This window comes from Thunnus maccoyii, chromosome 9 (genome assembly GCF_910596095.1).
Source record: "Thunnus maccoyii chromosome 9, fThuMac1.1, whole genome shotgun sequence".
Classification (NCBI taxonomy): domain Eukaryota; kingdom Metazoa; phylum Chordata; class Actinopteri; order Scombriformes; family Scombridae; genus Thunnus; species Thunnus maccoyii.
In genome coordinates, this window is record NC_056541.1 from 5713889 (window position 1) to 5733370 (window position 19482).

The following is a 19482-nucleotide window of genomic DNA, read 5'->3' on the forward strand; positions in this document are numbered from 1 at the left end:
CATGCTGTCATTAGCCATGTTGGCTAATGGTAAGAGGAACATCCCATCATTACAACTTGGGAACACACATTCTTTAAACATAGTTATTCCCATTGCTAGTAGCCCTGTTGTCACACCAGATAAATGTATATATAGTCCAAATTAGCTACTTTTATCATGTTAAATAATTGCATTAATTGTATAAATGTTAGTATTGTATTGATCTTGTGCCTGTCAGAAACTCTCCACATCTTCTTCTCCTGGCTAAGTTGTTTTTGCACTTCAGCAGCTCTTATTTACAGTTTGTATAATATGACATGAGTGTGACATAAAGCTCCACACTGTTAGTTGTCTTTTTACAAATAATACATTATGTCACAGTTTGCCCCACAATTACTACACCATAGACACAGAGAAATGATTGAGTGGTTTGACAGTTAACCTTTTCCACCCTGCCGGCTCTCTCTCTATTAGGCTGTTGTATTTGTACTCATGGATGAACATCATGATAAAACAAAATCAAATTTAATATATGCAGTATATGCCGTGTGCTTAGGCTACTCGCGCACATGAAAGCCCTCAAAATAAACACACAGACTCAACTTCCACCTACCTTATTTAGTAAACACCATCTTTACCTGTCATGAGTCTTAAAACGCATTCTCACAGGTTGCTAGTTAGAAGCAGTTGCCAGACTGTGCGCTGTGGGCAGCCTTGTCTTGTCTCATCTCGCCTCTACACCTCATTACTTTTTCTGGAGAGTTTTAAAGTGAGGCAGCATCGCCTTTGTAGTCATTAATAATACAGCCCCAAATGTTTGACTTCTCCACTCAGTATGAACCTCACTGCCGTTCTATCACTGTCTGAACTGCCGGTGTTGCCCCTCACCTCTTCATCTTTTCAACTTTGCTGTGTTTATTGATTGGTATTCCTCCACAGCTGACCTGTGACCTCAATTTCTATGTTAATGCTTGATTCTCAATGAGTAAATGTTTCTGTCTCTTTCTTTTGTTCTTTATGTCTGTCTTTTCTCTGTGTTTTGTCTTCCTTCTCTCTCCATCTTGACCTCTCTTTTTCTCTTTCTCCTCATCCCATTTTTTTTTCTGTTTCTCTCTTTCAGGAGGGACCAGGAGAGTGGGCGTCTCTGGACTCTGAGGTCTTAATGAGGGAAGATGAAATCTGTGGTACCACCAACCCAACCCCACATCAAGTGCTGCTGGACACCCGCTTTGAATTACCCTTTGGTAAGTCCTGGTTCAGAATTAAAGGTGAATCTCTCTGGAACTCCCTGCTTGAAGATCTGAGATCTTTTATATTGACTCTTAAAATGAATCTTTTCATTAATGCTATCACACTGTTTTGTTTTCAACATGTCCCATCAGTGTTTTTATTATTGTTGTTTTAATGTTTAATGTTGTTGGTAGAGCTGGACGATATGGACAAAATAAGATATCACAATATTTTTGACCAAATACCTCGATATCGATATTGTGATAATATTGTAGGGATGACTACTGGTGCCAAAAAAATCACACACAAATACTTAGCTGCAGAGCCAGAAAACATGTAAGATAATCGTGATGTTCTCATCTGTCACTTTTCAAAATCCCAATTTTGTCCCTCACACCTTTGCAGATTAAGTTTGATTCACTCACTAAAATCCCTCTAAACTGTGCAGATGCCCTAATCCAAAGAAAGAGCTAAAATGTTACTGTACAGTTAAAGCAATAAGATTTACGAGCAGTGCTTTTTTTCTTTCATTTGCCCTTGGTTTTGCCTCTCAGGTAGTCCTAATTTATCTGATCTGTTATTGATGGTAGCCTGAGGGGAAGATCCGCAGACACTACTTAGGGGTGAGAAATAACTGTGGTGTCTGCATGTTTTTCGGAAAAAGATAATTCAGTCTGTTGGCGGTGTGTTATAATGCTCTAAAATGAAAGAAAAAGTAAAAATTTAGCATCAGTCAAAGATAAAACAAATTATGTGCTCAGTAGTTTTTCTTGTTTTTTTGTTTGTTGGTTGGTTGAAGAACCTGTGACCTCATTGTCCCACATCAGATTTGTTTTTGAGTGGAAATTAAAACAAAATGGGCGAAAAGGACAAGACAACTTTTTCGTGGTAGCTTTTAACTTTTAGTAAAATGTCATCTTGATCAGTTTACTTGAATTTTGCAGAATTCACTTATAACAACAAGAACAGTGAAATCCTTTCCATGTGTATTTTCTCATGCGACTTGTTTTTAGCTTTGGAGATTTGTGATATAATATTAACAGCAAAGCAGGTCAGGTTTCATCACTAGAAAAGTATCTCTGTATTCCTTCAGAATTCCATGAAGAAGCTCTATATGTTAGAGCTTATGGAAATACCACTAGTGTTCATTCACTTTTTATGAAGGGTTTTGTCATGGAAATGTTTTGGTTGCCCCAAATATAGTCCTAAATATTCTTTTTATTTCTCGAGTGCAACCATCTAAATAGCAACATTACATTAGACCACTTTGTTTCCTCGGCATCTCAGGGAGCTGTCTGAAGTGTCTTGGCTCTTGTTCCCTTCGAGCTGCCTCTTCCGTTCCCTGTGCACTGCCTGGCTCTCTATTTATCAACACTCACCTGATGTCAAGATGGCACTGGTTCATGCTGCTGTACAGTCGTCCTGACACAAAAGCCAGGGCCTGAAGATAAAGATAAGATAGTAGTTCTTGCACAAATCCCCCTTAAAAAAGTTTAAGTGTTTGACATCCAATTCACTAGGGGAGTTGCATCTTTTTGATCATCACCTATCACAATGAATAACACTGAAACACACAAACACTCTCACAAATGCATATTTAAAATTGAGTCTTTGAAGTATCCTTAGTATTAAAATACTATATAATTTATGTATTCTTGTGTAAGGTACTAAAGTTGTGTTAAATTGAAACCAAGCTGTGCTTAGTGTGTTAAAAGCTGTACATAGAATATGTTTGAATATAGTAAGGTTAAAATACATGTACAAAAACATTAATGCTTCAAATATACTTAAAATAATATACTATTTTTGTATAATTACACAAAAATACATTCAATGTATAAGTCTATTAAATTTTAACTAGTAGTGTATTCCATTTAAAATGTAAATATATACATATGTCAAAGGTTCTTGGCAAACTTTCCACTGTTAATAACACTATTAACAACATTAGACACAAATTAACATTTAACAGGTTGAGATTTGAAACTTTAAAATTATTATAAGTGGTTACACTGTACTTACAGTATATTAATGACTGACTAGCTAAAACTGAACTTTGACACAATACATAAAAGTCAAGTCAATTTTATTTGTATAGCTCAATATCACAAATTTGCCTCAGGGGGCTTTACAGTTTGTACAGCAATGCAACATCCTCTGTCCTTAGACCCTTGATGTGAATAAGGAAAAACTCCCTACTGCACTACATATATACTACACTATCATTTAAATGTGGAAAACAATACAAAACGTCAGGGTTTCACATTTTCTTTTTCTCTTCTTCTACCCCGATTTACTTCCCTTTCTCTGGCTTTCGGGGAGGACATGTGAGGCCCCCGAGGTGGTTTCTAATTCTATTTTTGGGAGCCCCAAAAGGAAACCTCCTCATCAGCTATTAAACAAACATGAATATAAGATGGGAGCAAGTCAAGCAGCGTGGATGGGATAGGATGGGATGGGACAGGAAGCGTGTGGGGGCAACTGAGGGAAGGGTGGGGCTACAGTGCCTGTCGGCTGTCATTTCTTTTTGCACTTTGCCTCACATTCTGTGTTTTGCGCTCTCTCTCCTCCATTATTTACTTTCTCTCTTCGTTACCCCTTCATCCTATCATCCCTCCGTTCCGTGTGTGGGTATTTCCACCACTTGCCCTCTTTCATAACCCACATTTTCTCTTGCACTCTCCTTCACATACTTTTTCTCTTTTGTCTGTCCAATCTACTTGTTCAGACATCCCAGAAGACGAGGCTCAGTATTGGACTAGTAAACTGGAGCGAATCAACACCATGCGGATACATGATGAGGTAAGTTTGCTAATAGTTAGCTAATAAGTTATTAACTGTTAAGCTGTTAGATATATTAAATGGCAGGTCATTCAGGACTATCAAAGGATATCTTAATACTGAGAAAACAGTGGGGAATCCCAGCTAGGACAGACTTCCTTTTTCTTCACCTTGAAGGTAGGTTGCTGGGTAGAAGGTCTTAGCGTGGTAATACGAACCTTTGATTTTACTTAAAACTAAATTTTACAAACAGGACAGGATAACATCATTCTGATTCTAAGTGTAAAAACATGTGAATCATAAAAACTTTCCCTTGCCATGCATTTATTGTATCCTGCATCCATTCATGCTGCAGAAAACCATGTACAGAGGAAGTACATGACAGGTTACTGTACCAGATCACACTCTGTTACTTGTGGGGAAAAAAGATAGCAGCAAAAATGATCTTATCTTATTAGTTTTGTTTTCATCTAAATCTGTATATGTTTTAAAGAAATGTCAGATGGTTTTGTGCTGTTTACATGATTGCTATTGGGTTTTATCGACACAATCTCAGACTACAGTCTCTATGCTTTTGAGAGCATCCTCTTCATTTATTTAGTTTTACCCAACATATCACATTGTGCACCTTTCAGTGACATTACAGTTTGTGTTTACTCTCTGCTGCCACCTAATGGCAAATAATGGTTATTACAATACAGATTATACACACAGTAAATACTGTGCTGAGATGTACCTTTTTATAATAGTTATCATTTTCATTTATTAGTCCTCCGTTGACCCCCCTTACATTTTCTCTTTCTCTACTCTTTTTCTGTTTTAATTTTTCTCTTGTAACAGTATCCACTACAGGAAGAGGTCCAGAGAAGACGAATGGCCTCTGTGCCCTCCCAGTGCTGTAAGTATAAAAGTAAACATTTGGTTAAACCCATTCATGACATAACACTTTCACATGTAAGTTTATGTGTTTGTGTTTCTGTGTTTTGTGTCCATTGCACAATGATGACTTCTAATTTGGATTAAAAAAAATACATAAAGAATACCTCAGTCCTTCTTATGTTTTATGTGCAGAGAAAGACATTTCACATCAGCTGCAAGCCAAATGCTGATGTATTTTGGCTATGACAGTACATTTATACCTACTTATATTGAATGATGATTTAGAGTCCCTGCTAATTTCTATAAAATCAAGCTTGATGTTTGTGTACTGAAGATGATTTTTGGATGGAGCGGCTGCTGTGAATGGAACGTTTTCGTTGACATTTGGGGAATTTCTTCTCTTTGCAACTGTTTTGTTGTGTCACTGTTCATCACTCATACTGTACTATGTAGAATTACCTATACCATCACATGAGTTCTTATTCATCTCATACTGGTATTACCATTCCTCATGTCCATCAAGCCTCACAGATTTGGCTGTTTTCAGTCCCATTACATGTTACATAATCGTTTGGCCATCACCAGTTATAGTCACCGGTTTGGTTCTTGAGTAACAACGTTCACTTTTCCTCCTGAATTCTTTAAACACTTGCTACTATGCCACCAGGCAGTTGGAGTTATTTTGGATGGAGTGACCAGCAGAGTACGTATAGTGGTTGTTTTTTTTTGTTTTGTTTTGTTTTTTTTCCTGTGACTTGTCAGTGTCTTTTGCATGGCATGTCGCTTTGCTCCTTTGTCTTTTTCCTTGTGTTTTTAATTAAGGGCCTCTGCATATTTGGTCTGAGTCCTTTGTTGTTTTTTCATTTTTGTATCTTCCTAATGGATCAAAAAACAAAACAACTTGTGTGTGTGTGTGTGTGCCTGTTTTGTTGACATATTTTGTGTGGTATTTGGAGTTCAATTTTTTTCTGGGTCTTGAAGCAATATCTTTCTGTAAACTTGATGCTTCTGCTCTTTGTATTACATGCCTTCTACCACAAGAGTGAGCTATTTGTCCAAACATTTCTGACTCTGACTCTCAGATGAAATCTCAGTTAATTTACTGAACCTTTGGCTCCATCCTCAGGAGGAATTGTTGAGAACAGTTGTGGACTAATTGGCCAGTTCAACTTGTTTAGAGTCACACTTTACAATAGCATGTCTTCAGTGCAAAAGAAGTGTGGAAGCAGGATAAACTGGATGAATGAAGTTCATGCAGTAATGATGAGCAGTTCATCACATTAGACAAATCAATGAATAAGAGCAGAGTATTATCTGAAAATATACAGGAGCTCTTATAGTTAATTTATCATGTATATTTTGAAAGTTAAATATTCATCATATATTCAACAGTTTGTGTTGTTTCTCCTCCAGCTTTTGACGACCATGATAGTGCAGTGGATGACCGCGATAGTGATTACCGCAGTGAAACTGGCAACAGACCTCCTCGATTCCACAACACCTCCCAGACAAATTCATCAGTGCACCAGTACCCTATAGGACGCAGGGTGCAGCATCAAACCCTCTCTAGAGAGTCTGACTCAGTACAAAGCTATGAACTAGACTATAGAGAAATGAGGGGGCCCAGGTAAACACACACCCACTCACACACACACTCACACACATACACACACACAAACAAAAACCCAACTCTCTGTTCTCATCATTGCAGCACCACTTGAGAATGATATGCCCATGGTACCTCTGTGGAGCCAAATACATGGTTAGAATCCATGAATAACAATAAATGCTCCAAATATATTTTTCCATTGGCCTGAATCAAAAAGCACTCAACCTAAGATTCTGAAATAATTTGTATCCGTACGTATGTACACCATGAAGAGCAGAAGATTCCATTGATAGATCCTGAAATACTTATTTCTAAAGAAATACAATGCCATCATTAAAAAGTCAAATTTTAAAGCAGAAGTGGCACAGCCATAGATAGCTGTGCTCTAGCATATTCAACACCTGTAGCAAATTGGGTGTCTATTTAATTTAACACTGTTAGTCCATTTCAGATTGTCATATATAGATATTTTCATCGTGTAAACAATGAAATTGTGGGTGTTGCCATGGGAAACAAAGTAAACACACTTTTCACTTTTGTTTTTTGTTACTAATTTACTTGATAATGTTTTTTTTACTTACATATGAGTTTTTCATGTACACTAGCAACATCACAACTATGTGATAAAAGAATAGGCACCATAAAATTTTGCACACTATCAAACAAAATACTTTTCCTTTCATGTGTGTACTTGGCTTTTTTCAATTGCTGCTCTATTTCTTTACTTGCATGAAGACTTTCTTTGCACGATCTACTATTTTTGAATCATGTCTAATGCTTAATTTATTTCTTTTCTTTTCTTTTCTTTTCTTTTCTTTTCTTTTCTTTTCTTTTCTTTTCTTTTCTTTTCTTTGCATTGTGTTCCACTGCTTCCTGCATGGCACTATTTTTTTACTTCAATGCAGGCAATCAAACAGTAAGGGTAGAGTAAGAATAATCCCTGTTGACTCAGGTATGGGTGTGGAGGATTGGGAGAGTAAATATAAAGTGCCTGAGTCAGGTGTCTTGGATGATTATTTGGACGCTGAGCAGAAAATATGGGAGGATGAAGATAAAAGCATCATCTACAGGATCAGTGACAGCCCTTATGAGTCCAAAGGCAGCAGGTTCTATCAGACAGTGGAGTGTGATGCACTCTCCCCTGAGGATACGGAGGAGCCAAATGGGAGGCCACGTAGGCAGAGGCGTGGCTTTGGTAGTGGAGAAGTACGATTAGTTTACAAGGAAGCCGGCAGCTTTGAGGATGAATCATCCCCTCCTGAAATTGATATAATTCCTTCTGTCAAACAGCTACGACAGCAGACAGACACAGAATGTCTACTTTACAAGACAAGACTGTGGGCCAAAACTGCTTTAGAGGACACACTTGAGAGCTATGCAGCTTTTCGTGAGGAGGAGGCTGCTCGGGAAGAGGCTGCAAGGATCAGGGTGAGGAGAGAATATGGCTCAGTTGGTTCAGATGAAATGCAGTATTCCTTCGGATCTGAGGAGGAACTGGAAGAACTGACATTCACTGAGGGGGATGCTAGTTATGAATATGAAAGTTACTACTATCCTAGCAAATATATGCCTTTTGGTGGACAAGGCTATTCGAGCAAAGGGAGAACAGGTCGTGGACAAGATCCAATGTTGTCTCCTGTAGAGGAGCCTAGTGATGAATATGTAGATGCGATGGATGAACTTCAGTGCTTAGTTCACTCAGTGTCTGAATACCTGGCTGTAAAAGAGGAGGAGATCAACAACTATGAATCAATGCCTACACCAATTAGAAGAAAACTACCAGCACTGCCAACTGAATCAAAAGTTGTGCAACCTGGGGACAGTGGGACTATGGCTACTGAGGAAGGAAGTGCCACCAATGAAGTAAAACCTGAAATTAAGGAGGACAGCACTGTTGAGCAGGGCATAGCTGGAGTTAAGAATGCCATGAGCTCATTATTCAGCACAATCACAGGGTCAAAGTCTACCACTGACACAGAAGCGTCTGGCACAACTCCTTCCTCCCAACCACCACAAGCAGACTCTGGTCTTTCAAAACTGCTCTCTATGATCCCCAAAGCTAGTGCTGAAGCCACAGAAACCTCTGGTACAAGTGCAACAGATCAACCTTCCTCCCAGGCATCAGCTCAACCTGAGTCTGGAATTTCAAAGCTGCTTTCATTCATTCCCAAAAGTGGTGGAACTTCCCCCCCAGTAGCCATAGTTCCACCTGCCTCTCAGGAGCCCCCAACAGAAAAGAAGTTCTCCCTTCAGTCTCTGATGCCTTTTCATTCCTCTGAATCTAGTCGGCAACCTGAAGCTGATCAGGCATCAACAAACGTTGGTACAGAGGCACAAGGCAGTGCATCCACTGCTAACCAACCTGCTTCTGGGTTTGAATCCATGTTAGGAAGGCTAAGTCCTTTGAGATTTTTTTCCAGTGCACCCCCATCTAGAGAGCCATCACCTCAGCCATCAGAGCAAAGAAGTGCATCTGCTGCAAGCAATGAATCCCAGCAAGGGTCTGGAAACAGAGCCGTGAGTCCCAATAGGGATGGCTCACAAACAGAGCAACACTTATCAAGTGAGACAAGACCAGGTTCAGGAAGTGGATCAGTGGATCTTTTGCCAGATACAGGTAGTGGATCAATTGAACTTTTGCAAGAAACGGGGAGTGGGTCAGTAGAGATTCTTCCAGAGACAGAGTCATCTGGTGAGCTTCCTGATATTCAACAAAGAAGAACTCCTGCATTACCTGAACCAAAACCTGAAAGCAGTTCAGAAGAAACAGGATTCTTCAGTCCTTTTAAGAAATCTCTCTCTACACTCATATCAACAGTTCCTCCAGAAAACTCCTCGCAGACTGACACTAAGCCTGCAGAGGAGTCATTTTTAGGCAGCAAACTTAAACTCCCTTTTTTCTCTGCTGAAAATGTTTCCACAACAACCCCACCAAAAGCAGAAGGAGGCATGCTCTCAGGGATTCTTAAGTTTGCATCTGGTGAAGATGCCAATGCCCCACCAAAAAGTCCATCCCCCAGCCCTGCAAGAACTCCCTCTCCAAATCGTGCTGCACTTCTTGAAAGTGTACCAAAAGGAAACACAGAAACTGGCTGGTTTTCAAACCTATTTAAGGTAGCCCCAAGTGAACCGTCTAAAGAACCTGCAAAACCACAAATGACTCCCACTGTGACGTTAACCAAACCTAGTGGTCAAACGGAGCCACATACTGAACAAATGGCCCCCGAAAACACAGAGAGCACTGGAACAGAACAATTGTCTCAAGAGCAAACATTGTCTGATAAAGATCCCCAATGCAAGACAGATGTCCAGTCTGAAGCAAATGTCACATCTGATGATCAAGGTCCTCCTAAGCCTGTGGAACAAACCGGATCACAACCACAAGCCTCACAGCCCCAAGGCATTCTTTCTGGATTGTTGAAACTAGGATCAACAGAAGATGTATCCAAGAAAGCCCAGGAAAGAGATAGCCAGTCTCAACAGGGTGGGCTATTTTCAGGCATATTTTCATCACCTTCCCAGTCTTCTTCCCAAACACAGCAGAATTCTGCCACCCAACAGTCAGGAGGACTGTTGTCTGGATTTTTAAAATTTGCCTCTGATAATGTTTCTGCTCCTACAAATCAGTCTACATCGCCAGGAGGCCAATCAGGCCAAATTCCAACTCAAAAGCAAGGACAACCTACTTCTGCACAGCCACCCACTGGAGGACTTTTATCTGGGCTCTTGAAAAAAGCAACAGACACAGTGACTGGATCTCAGCCAACTCAGTCCGTTCAAGAGTCCCAACCGGATGCGGCTGACCATACAGCAAAAACTGAAGAACCTGAACAAAACTTAAGTCAAGGGAACACTCTTCCTACTCAGTCAAAATTAGGTTCAACTGAAGCCCTGCCCCCTGAAAAAGGTCAACCTGACCAGCAACAAAGACAACCTGTAGCCTCAGATCAACAACCAAACCAACCACAACAGCCAGACCAAACAACACAAAAACTACCTCCAAAAGCAACAGCAACAATGCCACAATCTAGTGGATTGTTTGGGGGGTTATTGAAAGCCACAGAAACCGCTTCCCAGCCACCCAAAGGACCTACACAATCTACACAACCAAATCAACAGTCAGGTAACATGCTATCTGGACTTTTTAACAAGATTGTGGAGCCTAGTCCTACTCCATCTCAGCTGCAGTCTGAACCTGGTGCTCAAGAGACTAACCAAAAACCAGCACAGCAAGCACCCCCTCAGCAAGGAGGCTTCCTTTCTGGTCTTTTTGGAATTGGTCAAGACTCTGCTCCTGCAAACCCAGCGCTGCACTCACAAAATCAGCAACACAGTAGCCCATCTGGGCACCAACCTAATCAGCAACCAGGCAATAGACAAAATCTACAAAGGCAAAATCAAGTCCCTCCCCAACAGCCACCCAGTAGTCCCGGGGGGATGCTCACTGGATTATTTAACAAAATTGCAGATGCAGGAACCCCACAGTCTACAGTAGGTAGTCAACCAGAGCAACAGGCACAAAGAGCAGGCCCTAAGACAACCCAGCAACCACCTAATCAACAAGGAGGCTTCCTCTCTGGGCTGTTTTCAGCAGGTCCCACTCCTCCAGCGCAGCAACAACCTGTTAGTCATCCAAACCAGCAGCAACCCCAACAAGGTAACAGACAACCACTGCGGAGGCAAAACCAGATACCTCCACAACCTGCAACCTCTGCACCAGAGCCACAGCAGGGTGGACTATTGTCGGGGCTTTTCAATAAATTAGCATCTACTGATAATGCACCACAACAGCCCACCCCACAGCCTGGGTCTCAGCAAGGCAATAAATCAAACATTGTTGGATCTCGTCAATCTGCAGATCAACAATCGTCTCAACCAAGTCAACAAGGAGGATTCTTTTCTGGTCTGTTTGGTCAAACATCACCTCAACAACAGCAACAGCCAGGCAAAGTGGCAAGTCCTCAACATACAGCAACAGACCAACCTAATCAAAGCGGAGGCTTGCTTTCAGGTATTTTGAAGCTTGCATCTGGTGAAAATGTACCACAGGAACAACAGTCACCTCAAACTGCTCAGGTAGTTCAACCATCTGTTAAATCAGGGCAAAATCCAGACCAGTCTGAATCAGGGGGATTATTCTCTGGCCTGTTAAACAAAATTTCAGCTAATGTGGAACAATCAGCATCATCCTCTGATCAGGTGAACCCTCAAACAACACAGCAACAACAGCAGCTGCGTGCAGGACAGGGGCGTCCACAAATTCAGAGAACCAAACCAGTGGAGATGAATTCCTCCCAAGATGTGGCCACAGATAAGGACTTAAAAGGTCCAGCTCAAAAAGGTTTCCTTTCAGGTCTTTTTAGTGTCACAGAGGAGCCATCAACAAAGACAGAGCAGCCATCAACCTCCCAGCTTGGGAAAGAAGAACCAAAAACCAGTACAAGTAGCACGTCCCCTGGTTTGTTATCAAGCATTTTCAAAACAGATCCCAGTGACAGCAGCACTTCTGCTCTGAAAAAGGAAAACGAAAAAGGCCTTCTTGATCGTTTGCTACCAAAGAGTAAGGAGGATATCTCTTCAAGTACAGCAACACTCACAACTACTGCTGTTACATCTACTCCAGTTGTTGATACCAAGAAAGAACCTCCACAATCGCAGGTTTGGCAAGATCCTACAATTTCCCCAACTCAAGGATATCTTGAGGAAATTCAACGTCTCTTGTATGGTACAGCAAATGAGTATGGTTATAAGGATCTTTTATACAACTTTACAGAGCATGGTGTTATTCCACCAGAGCTCTATGAGCATCAGTGTCTCATAGAAGCTCTTCTGTGGCAGCAACTCAATGATTATGCCCTTGCTGAAGCCCTTGCCACTCAAGTTCAGGAACGCTACCAGGCATGCCAAGAGCATATAATACCCACGGTTAGAGCACCCCAATGGGAGAATCGTATATGGTTAAATCCTAAAGAAGTTGACATCAGTGACTTCAATGTACCCTCACATCCTTGGAAGGATGCTGCTGCCCAGCTTTTTGAGAGCAGAAATCGCTTTCTTGAGCCAGATGAAGATCTGGTTTTGTTTGACATGAGTTGCAGAGACAAGCAATCCTGGAGCAGCTGTGACCATTTGAATGATCTTGATAGGAACACAAAACCTTGGATTGTTGGAGGTAGTGGTCTAAATCTGTCCATGGGAAAAACAAAGACACGGTTAAGTAGATGTCAGTCTCTAACAGAATGTAGTGTACAGGAATTCAGCAAAGTAGTGGAAAAAAGTGGTGCTGGTAACGATGTAAAAGTTGAAGACTTTAGTTTGAAATCAGCAACTGAGTTTTTAAAACAACTTGCCACAAAAAAGGGTCCAGTGGATTTAACACGTGGTGCTATGGATTTAAGCAAGTCTGCAGGAGCTACAGGGGATGCGGTTAATGAAATGCTTTTTGAGGATTGTGAGTGGTATCAACAATGGCTTTCACTACTGGAGCAAGGGTTGTGGTGGCCAGCTGAAGCTGGGGACTGTGGATATTATGTGTATACAAATGAAGAATGTATTTATTCTCTTTTAACTGACAGAGCTGGTAGACACCTTTATGCCTGTGCTGCACCAGATGATGTACAAGCTCTAGGAAATATCACTGAAAATATTGCAAACATTCTGAAACAAAAAGAAAAGGACAAAGTGACCCTTTGTGGTTTTAAAATCCCCCTTTGCACCGAAGATCAAGGCTTTTGGATCCCAGGCCAGCAACCAAACAAGTCAGTGCTTTCAGATGCACCCATAGACCTAACTTCTGCCCTTAGAAAAGGTGAAAAAATAATGAACATGAATTTGGAGAGCTTCTCTCAAATGTTTCAGGAATCTATATCTTCTCAAGCAGAGCAGCCTGTAGATTTTACTGCGTACAAGCTTAAAAAGGTCAAGGTGGGATCAGTACAAAATAGTTATAGTTGTCACGAGGAGCCACTGGAGGCAGCTGATCTTACATTAAAGTCACTAAAAGGGGGACATGGAGGGCCATACTGGAAGAATCAGGGGATAAAAGATGTGCTTACATCATCACCTGCACCTTCTCCAAGGAGCTATTCAAAACAAATTTCTCCAAAAAGACATTGTCCAATTCCTGAAATTAGGATTGGACATGTAGATGATACATCTGCAGACCAATTTAAACAAAAATCAAGCTCCATATTTTCAGCTATTGGAGGAATCATTCCAATGTCCTCTAAGACGGATGCAAGTACAGCTGATACACTGTCATCCTCAACATCTGCTGCATCAGTGTCTAGCAAGGTTTCAGAGACTTCAAAAAATTCCAGAAATCTTCCAGGGACCCAACCAGCTTCAAAGATACCAGGACCTATACAGTTGGGGAGGAAACTACCTACACCACCAGCTACCACAGCATCTTCAGCTCCTTCAACACAGGCAACTTCTGTTAAGGGTTTACCCACTACATCTACTACTGTGCCTTCTGCTTCCCCACAGAGACCACAGCTTGCAAGGCAGCCATCTCAGGCAGACAAACCCAGAGTATTATCACAAGCAAATAAGACTACAGGCACAGGGATGTGTGACATTAACAAAGTCCGCCATACTTCAACAGACCAAACATCCTCTCTGTCTCAAAAGCAGCCACAAGATTCATCTCAGGAATGTACACCAAAGTTACATATACTGAATGACAGCTCAATGACGTATAATGAAACCTACCTTTACAACAGAACTCATAACTTTGGCACTCCTATTGAACCTCGCAATAAAGTCCTAGATTTTTCTGCCACAATTCATAAAAACAAAAATATCAAACAAAAAGATGCAACAGATGCCAATGTAGAATCTACACAAAAAGATGAGGTTGTTGACTTTACAAAGTATAAGTTGAAAAGGTTCAAAGAGAAAAAGCAGATGGATACTGAGGCAAATTTGGAATTGACTAAGACCACAATTGTGGTAGATCTTACTAAACAGGCAGAGGAAGATGAAGTTGAATGCCCTGACTTAGAATATCCCACAGTGCAAAGTCCAAGAGTTCCAATTCTGACAACAGTTTCTCACACCAGCAATAGGCCAGTTGATCAACATACCAAATCAGAGAGAAGATCATCCAGTCCAGAGGTTAGATTTGGCCATACACCCCCTACAATTCATATCCAAAGACCACCAGCCTCTCACAGTACTGCTTTAACAACTAAGACAAACCAAACTGATTCTACAGCCTCTGGCAAATGTGCAAAAGACATTTTGTCAAAACCTTCTCTTACATCATCAGATAAATTAGCAAATAATTCTGACACTAATGCGATCTTATCAGAAACAAGAAGCCCCTCAAATACTCATATTTCTAGTAAAGTGTCAAGTCTCAATGCAGGTCTCAAACAAACTGCAAAAACTGGATCACCGGAACCTGTACCCACCTTACCACCGGTAAGCCCTGTTATGAGACAACAAGTGGAGCCTTGGGAACGGCAGTTGAATTCTCCATTTAATGTGCCTCTGCAGATGCAGCAAAGCTCTCCAATAGTTACAACTGGGTTTAAACAGCAGATTATTGTTGACAGTAAGAGAGCAATTTTTACACCCCCTTCCTATCAATCTACTGGAAAGGCTCAGCAACATCAGGAGACCACTGCACCAGCAAACTCAATTAAAACCATTTTAGATATGTCTGCCAAGACAACAAACCTGCAGACTCATCAAATTGTTACGCCATCAAAAGATCCGGTCTGTGAGGTGCTGCCACTGACAAAGAGAAAACCATCAATCTCTGAGGAGGCCAACAAAAGTCCAAGTCATCATGAATCAATTGACCTGTCATATAGAGAAGAATCACCAGAGCCTCAGGGACAAACAACAGAGTATAGTCATTCTCCTCCGGTTGAGGGACATCATTCTCATACTATTAAGTATGATCAAGTAAAATGCTCTATTAAGAAGGAGGATACTTCATCTGATAGGAGGAGAGCATTGTTACCACGACAGCTGTCTCTTTTAGATAGGTCCACTGAATCCCTTGAAATTTCGCAGCAAGTCACAGCACCAGCCAATACAGTCAAGGCCACATTAGACATGACTTCAAAATCTTCTGCTAAATTAAAAGTAGTGGTTCCGGAAGTAAGAACAGATGACACTCTTACTGAGGCTATACCACTAACAAGAGGCAAGCCAAGTGTCCGTGAGCTTGCACGAAAAAATTCTGTTGGTGTACCATTAGTCGTTGATATCCCTTCTCAAGAGCCTCTCGGTGACTTTAAGATGAGCTCCCCTGCAAATGCACAGCAGGGCTTTGAGATTAAGACTCAATGCCACTCAGATTCAATTCTATATCAACAACGATCTCATCAGAGTGGACCTGGTGTCTTTGCCCAGTCAAATCATTCAACTTCACAGTTGTCTTCCACTGTTCAAACATATCAGACATCCACTTCAACAAAACCTGCTACAGCTACAGCACTGGATATGTCACCCAAGCCATCCCAGGCCACATTGGGAACAACAACGCCAGAATCTGATTCTATTCAGAGTGAAGCAATTTCACTTGTTAATAAGCCAAGTGCAAGAGCACTTGCTAGAAAAGATTCTGTTGGTATGCCTCTAGTAGTTGAACCAACACCACTGGAATCGACATGTCAGAGGCAACCTCAAACAGTGATCCCCGTGCAAAAACCCCAAACCTTGGATAGAAATATTGCCTCTGTTCTGCATCAACCACTTGCCAGCTGTATGACAGTGCAGTGCTCCAGTGTAAGTGAGACCAATGGTGTGTCACAGGCCATTATCCAACCTTATCCACTCTTGACAGCTCCCGCAAATTCTGTTAAAGGTACGTTAGATATGTCCACAAAGGCGTGTAAATCAGACACAGCGCCATACTATTCAGATCCAGTGTCACTTGTAAGGACAAGGACATCAAGCTTTGCATATTCTCAAAGCGACTCTGTTGGTGTTCCACTGATTGTGGAAACACACCCCTCCCAAGAGCAACCTAAAAGGCAACAGACACTGGTAAGATCTCAAGAGCAGATGCAACAAGAATTTGTGCACAGTGGATCTCGAGATATTGATCTAAGAGCATCTGCACCTGCCAACTCCATCAAAGGCTCCCTAGACATGTCTCCAAAACCACAGCAGACACAATCTGAAACAACTCCCGATATCTTTTCAACTGGAGCTTTACCACTGGTCAGAAACAAGCCAACTGTAACAAGGAATGGTTCTGTTGGTGTGCCACTTATAGTGGAGCAATCTGCACACCAACAAGGAAGACTAGCTTTGAGTGGAGTCAACAAAACTGAGGCACTGCATAGGCAGATATCAACCTACCATAGTAATGAGGTCCTTTCTAGTTCAAGGACCGCCTACCGGGACACACATCCACAACATAAGCCAATGGATTTCTCTTCAAAAGACAGCCTAAATACAACTAAAATTTTAAGTAATTACATTGAACCAGAAGATGGACAGCCTGTGAATTTCATTAATAACAAAGCAAAGAAAGAAATATTTGAAAGAAAGCGAACTGGAAGACAATTAGAAAAGAAAACATCACTGGGTATTGTTGATCTAACTCTGGATCCTCAAAATAAAACTACAATTATTAGTCATCAAGAAGTGAAGGATCTTTCCTTTCCTTGTGTGTCTGCTTTGTCTCAAAGTAGTCTTGACTGTCAGCAGCAATATATACCTGCAGCCACCCCTGAGGTCAGAAAAGATACAGCAATTTCTCAAACTCCACAATCATTACAATATAGAGAATATTCCACTGATAAACAGGCCACCACCCGAGCTGGAATACATTTCAGAAGGCAATCAGGAACAGGATTGAACTTAGAATCAGTGAATACTTCAGTTTCTTCTTTGGTGCCCATTCAAAGGAAGATACAGCCCCCTCAGAAATTTGCTCCTCAGGAAATGCATGACAGTGCATCTATTATGTTCTCACTAAACAGTGTAAATCAGCAGCCTGATCAAGTGCCTCCAAATATAACTCAGCTGCAAACACAACATTCAGTCCCACGGCAGCAATACCAGCAACCTGGTGTGGAAATTGGATATCAGCCTATGGCTCAAAAATTGCAAAGACAGGATACAAGTCTTCAGCATGTTCACATGACCCCTAGACCCAAGATTCTTATCAAGCAGCCAACTGTGGGCAGCTTTGGGAGCACTGAGGAAAGCCCATCCGAAAGTGGAACAATGACAAATAGTGGACAGTCATTGCCTCCTTTTTCTACCCAGCAACTTTATGGCAGATCCCAAACTGTTCCTTCCCCACAGTCTTCGGCTGCCCCAGTTGTTCAGCAAGCACATGACAGACATAGAACACATCCTTCTCTACAGTCTTTGGATGCACAGCCTATGCAGAGCAGTGCAACTACAGACTATTATGCAAGAACTATGCAAGAACCTCCTCAATTATCAAAACAGCCTGATCCAAGCCAATGCCCTGTCACTGTTCAACAATATCAGACACAAGCTGTACCCTCAAGTACTGTGGCTTCTATTCAACACATATCAGAGGTTAGTGCACCTAAATCACAAGTCACCACAAAAGACAACTCAATGCCTGTAAAACAAGTACAAAGTGGTTATATGAACCAGGGCTTTAGAGCTGAAATGCAAGGAAAAGAGATACATTCAACACCAGCAGGATCCACATCTGTCAAAGGTTTGATTTCATTATTTAGTGGTTCGGATTCACAATCCTCTGTCAGTACAACACCAGCTGAAGTTTTACCCTACCACACTCAGAATGTGTCTACACCTGTGGGCCAAAGGGCACAGGTTACTCCAACAGAGGCTCCTGCAGTTAGCCATGATAAGAAAATGGCATCAGCATTTAGTACATCTTCTGTGCCCTACAGTGTTGAAGGAACAATTGCCCCAGCAACCCCTATCACTACAACACCAGAGAAAATTGCTTTAAGCCCACAAATGTCTGTTGTGTCAAGTTCTCTGCCTTGCACACCAGCACTTGTTTGTGACCAAGAGTACTCTGCTTCTAAATTACCAGATCAAGATTCTGATTTGTCGAAAAGGAAAAGCCTTATTCAGTCTCCAACTACACAAACTAAATATTCCACTGAATCCAGTCCAGTGATAATTGGAGGTGAACTATCTGCTTCCTCGCCATCTGAATTATCCACAGATCAATCTGCAGCCCTGCAGACAGAGTTTGCTCCAGTACCATCACTAATTACTGAATCACAATACAAAGGAAAAGATTCAAGTGGTGTGAGCCCTCAAACATCCCCAATGATATCACCTGTGGTCTCTCCCTCAAACGAGTCAGCAATGTATGGTTTCAGGTCTGAGCCTACTGATCAAGACTATCAGCAACCCCAGGCAACACTATATGCAAGCCCAGCAGCAGAGACACCAGGGAAAGAATTGCCCCCTCCTGAATCTTCACCCTTTAAACGAGCAGATACCATGTCACCCAAAGGAATTTTTAATGAAGGCGTTGCAGTAGAGCTTTCAGAAACATTGTCAGTGGATACATCTAAAGCACTCCCCAAAGAGTCTTCTGCCATCAGTGATAACATAGCTGTACCTGAATCAGTTATGTTGCAGCAGCAAAGTGCAGAGGAATACAAACAAATTACATCCACAGAATCTGTCAATGTCAGTACTGAATTGAGTGAGGTCTCTAGTGTAGTTAACAAATTACAGGAGAAAACCAGCCATCCCAGGTCAATCTACATTGGCATTAATTGCCCAGAGGGAGCTTCTGTTGATGTGGAAATTGATCCAAGTGAGCCAAAACAGTATGTTAGACTACCCCATATTTTTGTCTCAGCAGCAAGTTCACCAGAGGAAGAGACAGTTGAACTCAAGCTCAATGAATGTAGCAAGCCTGAGCTGCCAGAAGACAGTGCTTCTGAAGACATCACTCCCATTGCAGTAACACTTCCGGACTGTAAGGATTCTTTGACTGCTGATATTACTGCACAGTCAGATATATCTGATGATGCTAGGGCTACAGATATCAGTAGCACAGAGGC

General features: G+C 41.4%; 1 protein-coding gene across 1 annotated transcript in view; it reads left to right on the forward strand.

Annotated features, from left to right (window-relative positions):
- The window catches only part of LOC121903738 (protein unc-13 homolog B-like), a 202444-nt gene that overhangs the window by 56438 nt on the left and 126524 nt on the right, over nucleotides 1–19482 (forward strand). Inside the window, exons 5-8 of the mRNA XM_042421073.1 lie at nucleotides 1100–1223; nucleotides 3938–4011; nucleotides 4831–4888; nucleotides 6283–6496. Coding sequence (XP_042277007.1) covers nucleotides 1100–1223; nucleotides 3938–4011; nucleotides 4831–4888; nucleotides 6283–6496 — 470 coding nt within the window. The remainder of the gene's footprint in view (nucleotides 1–1099; nucleotides 1224–3937; nucleotides 4012–4830; nucleotides 4889–6282; nucleotides 6497–19482) is intronic.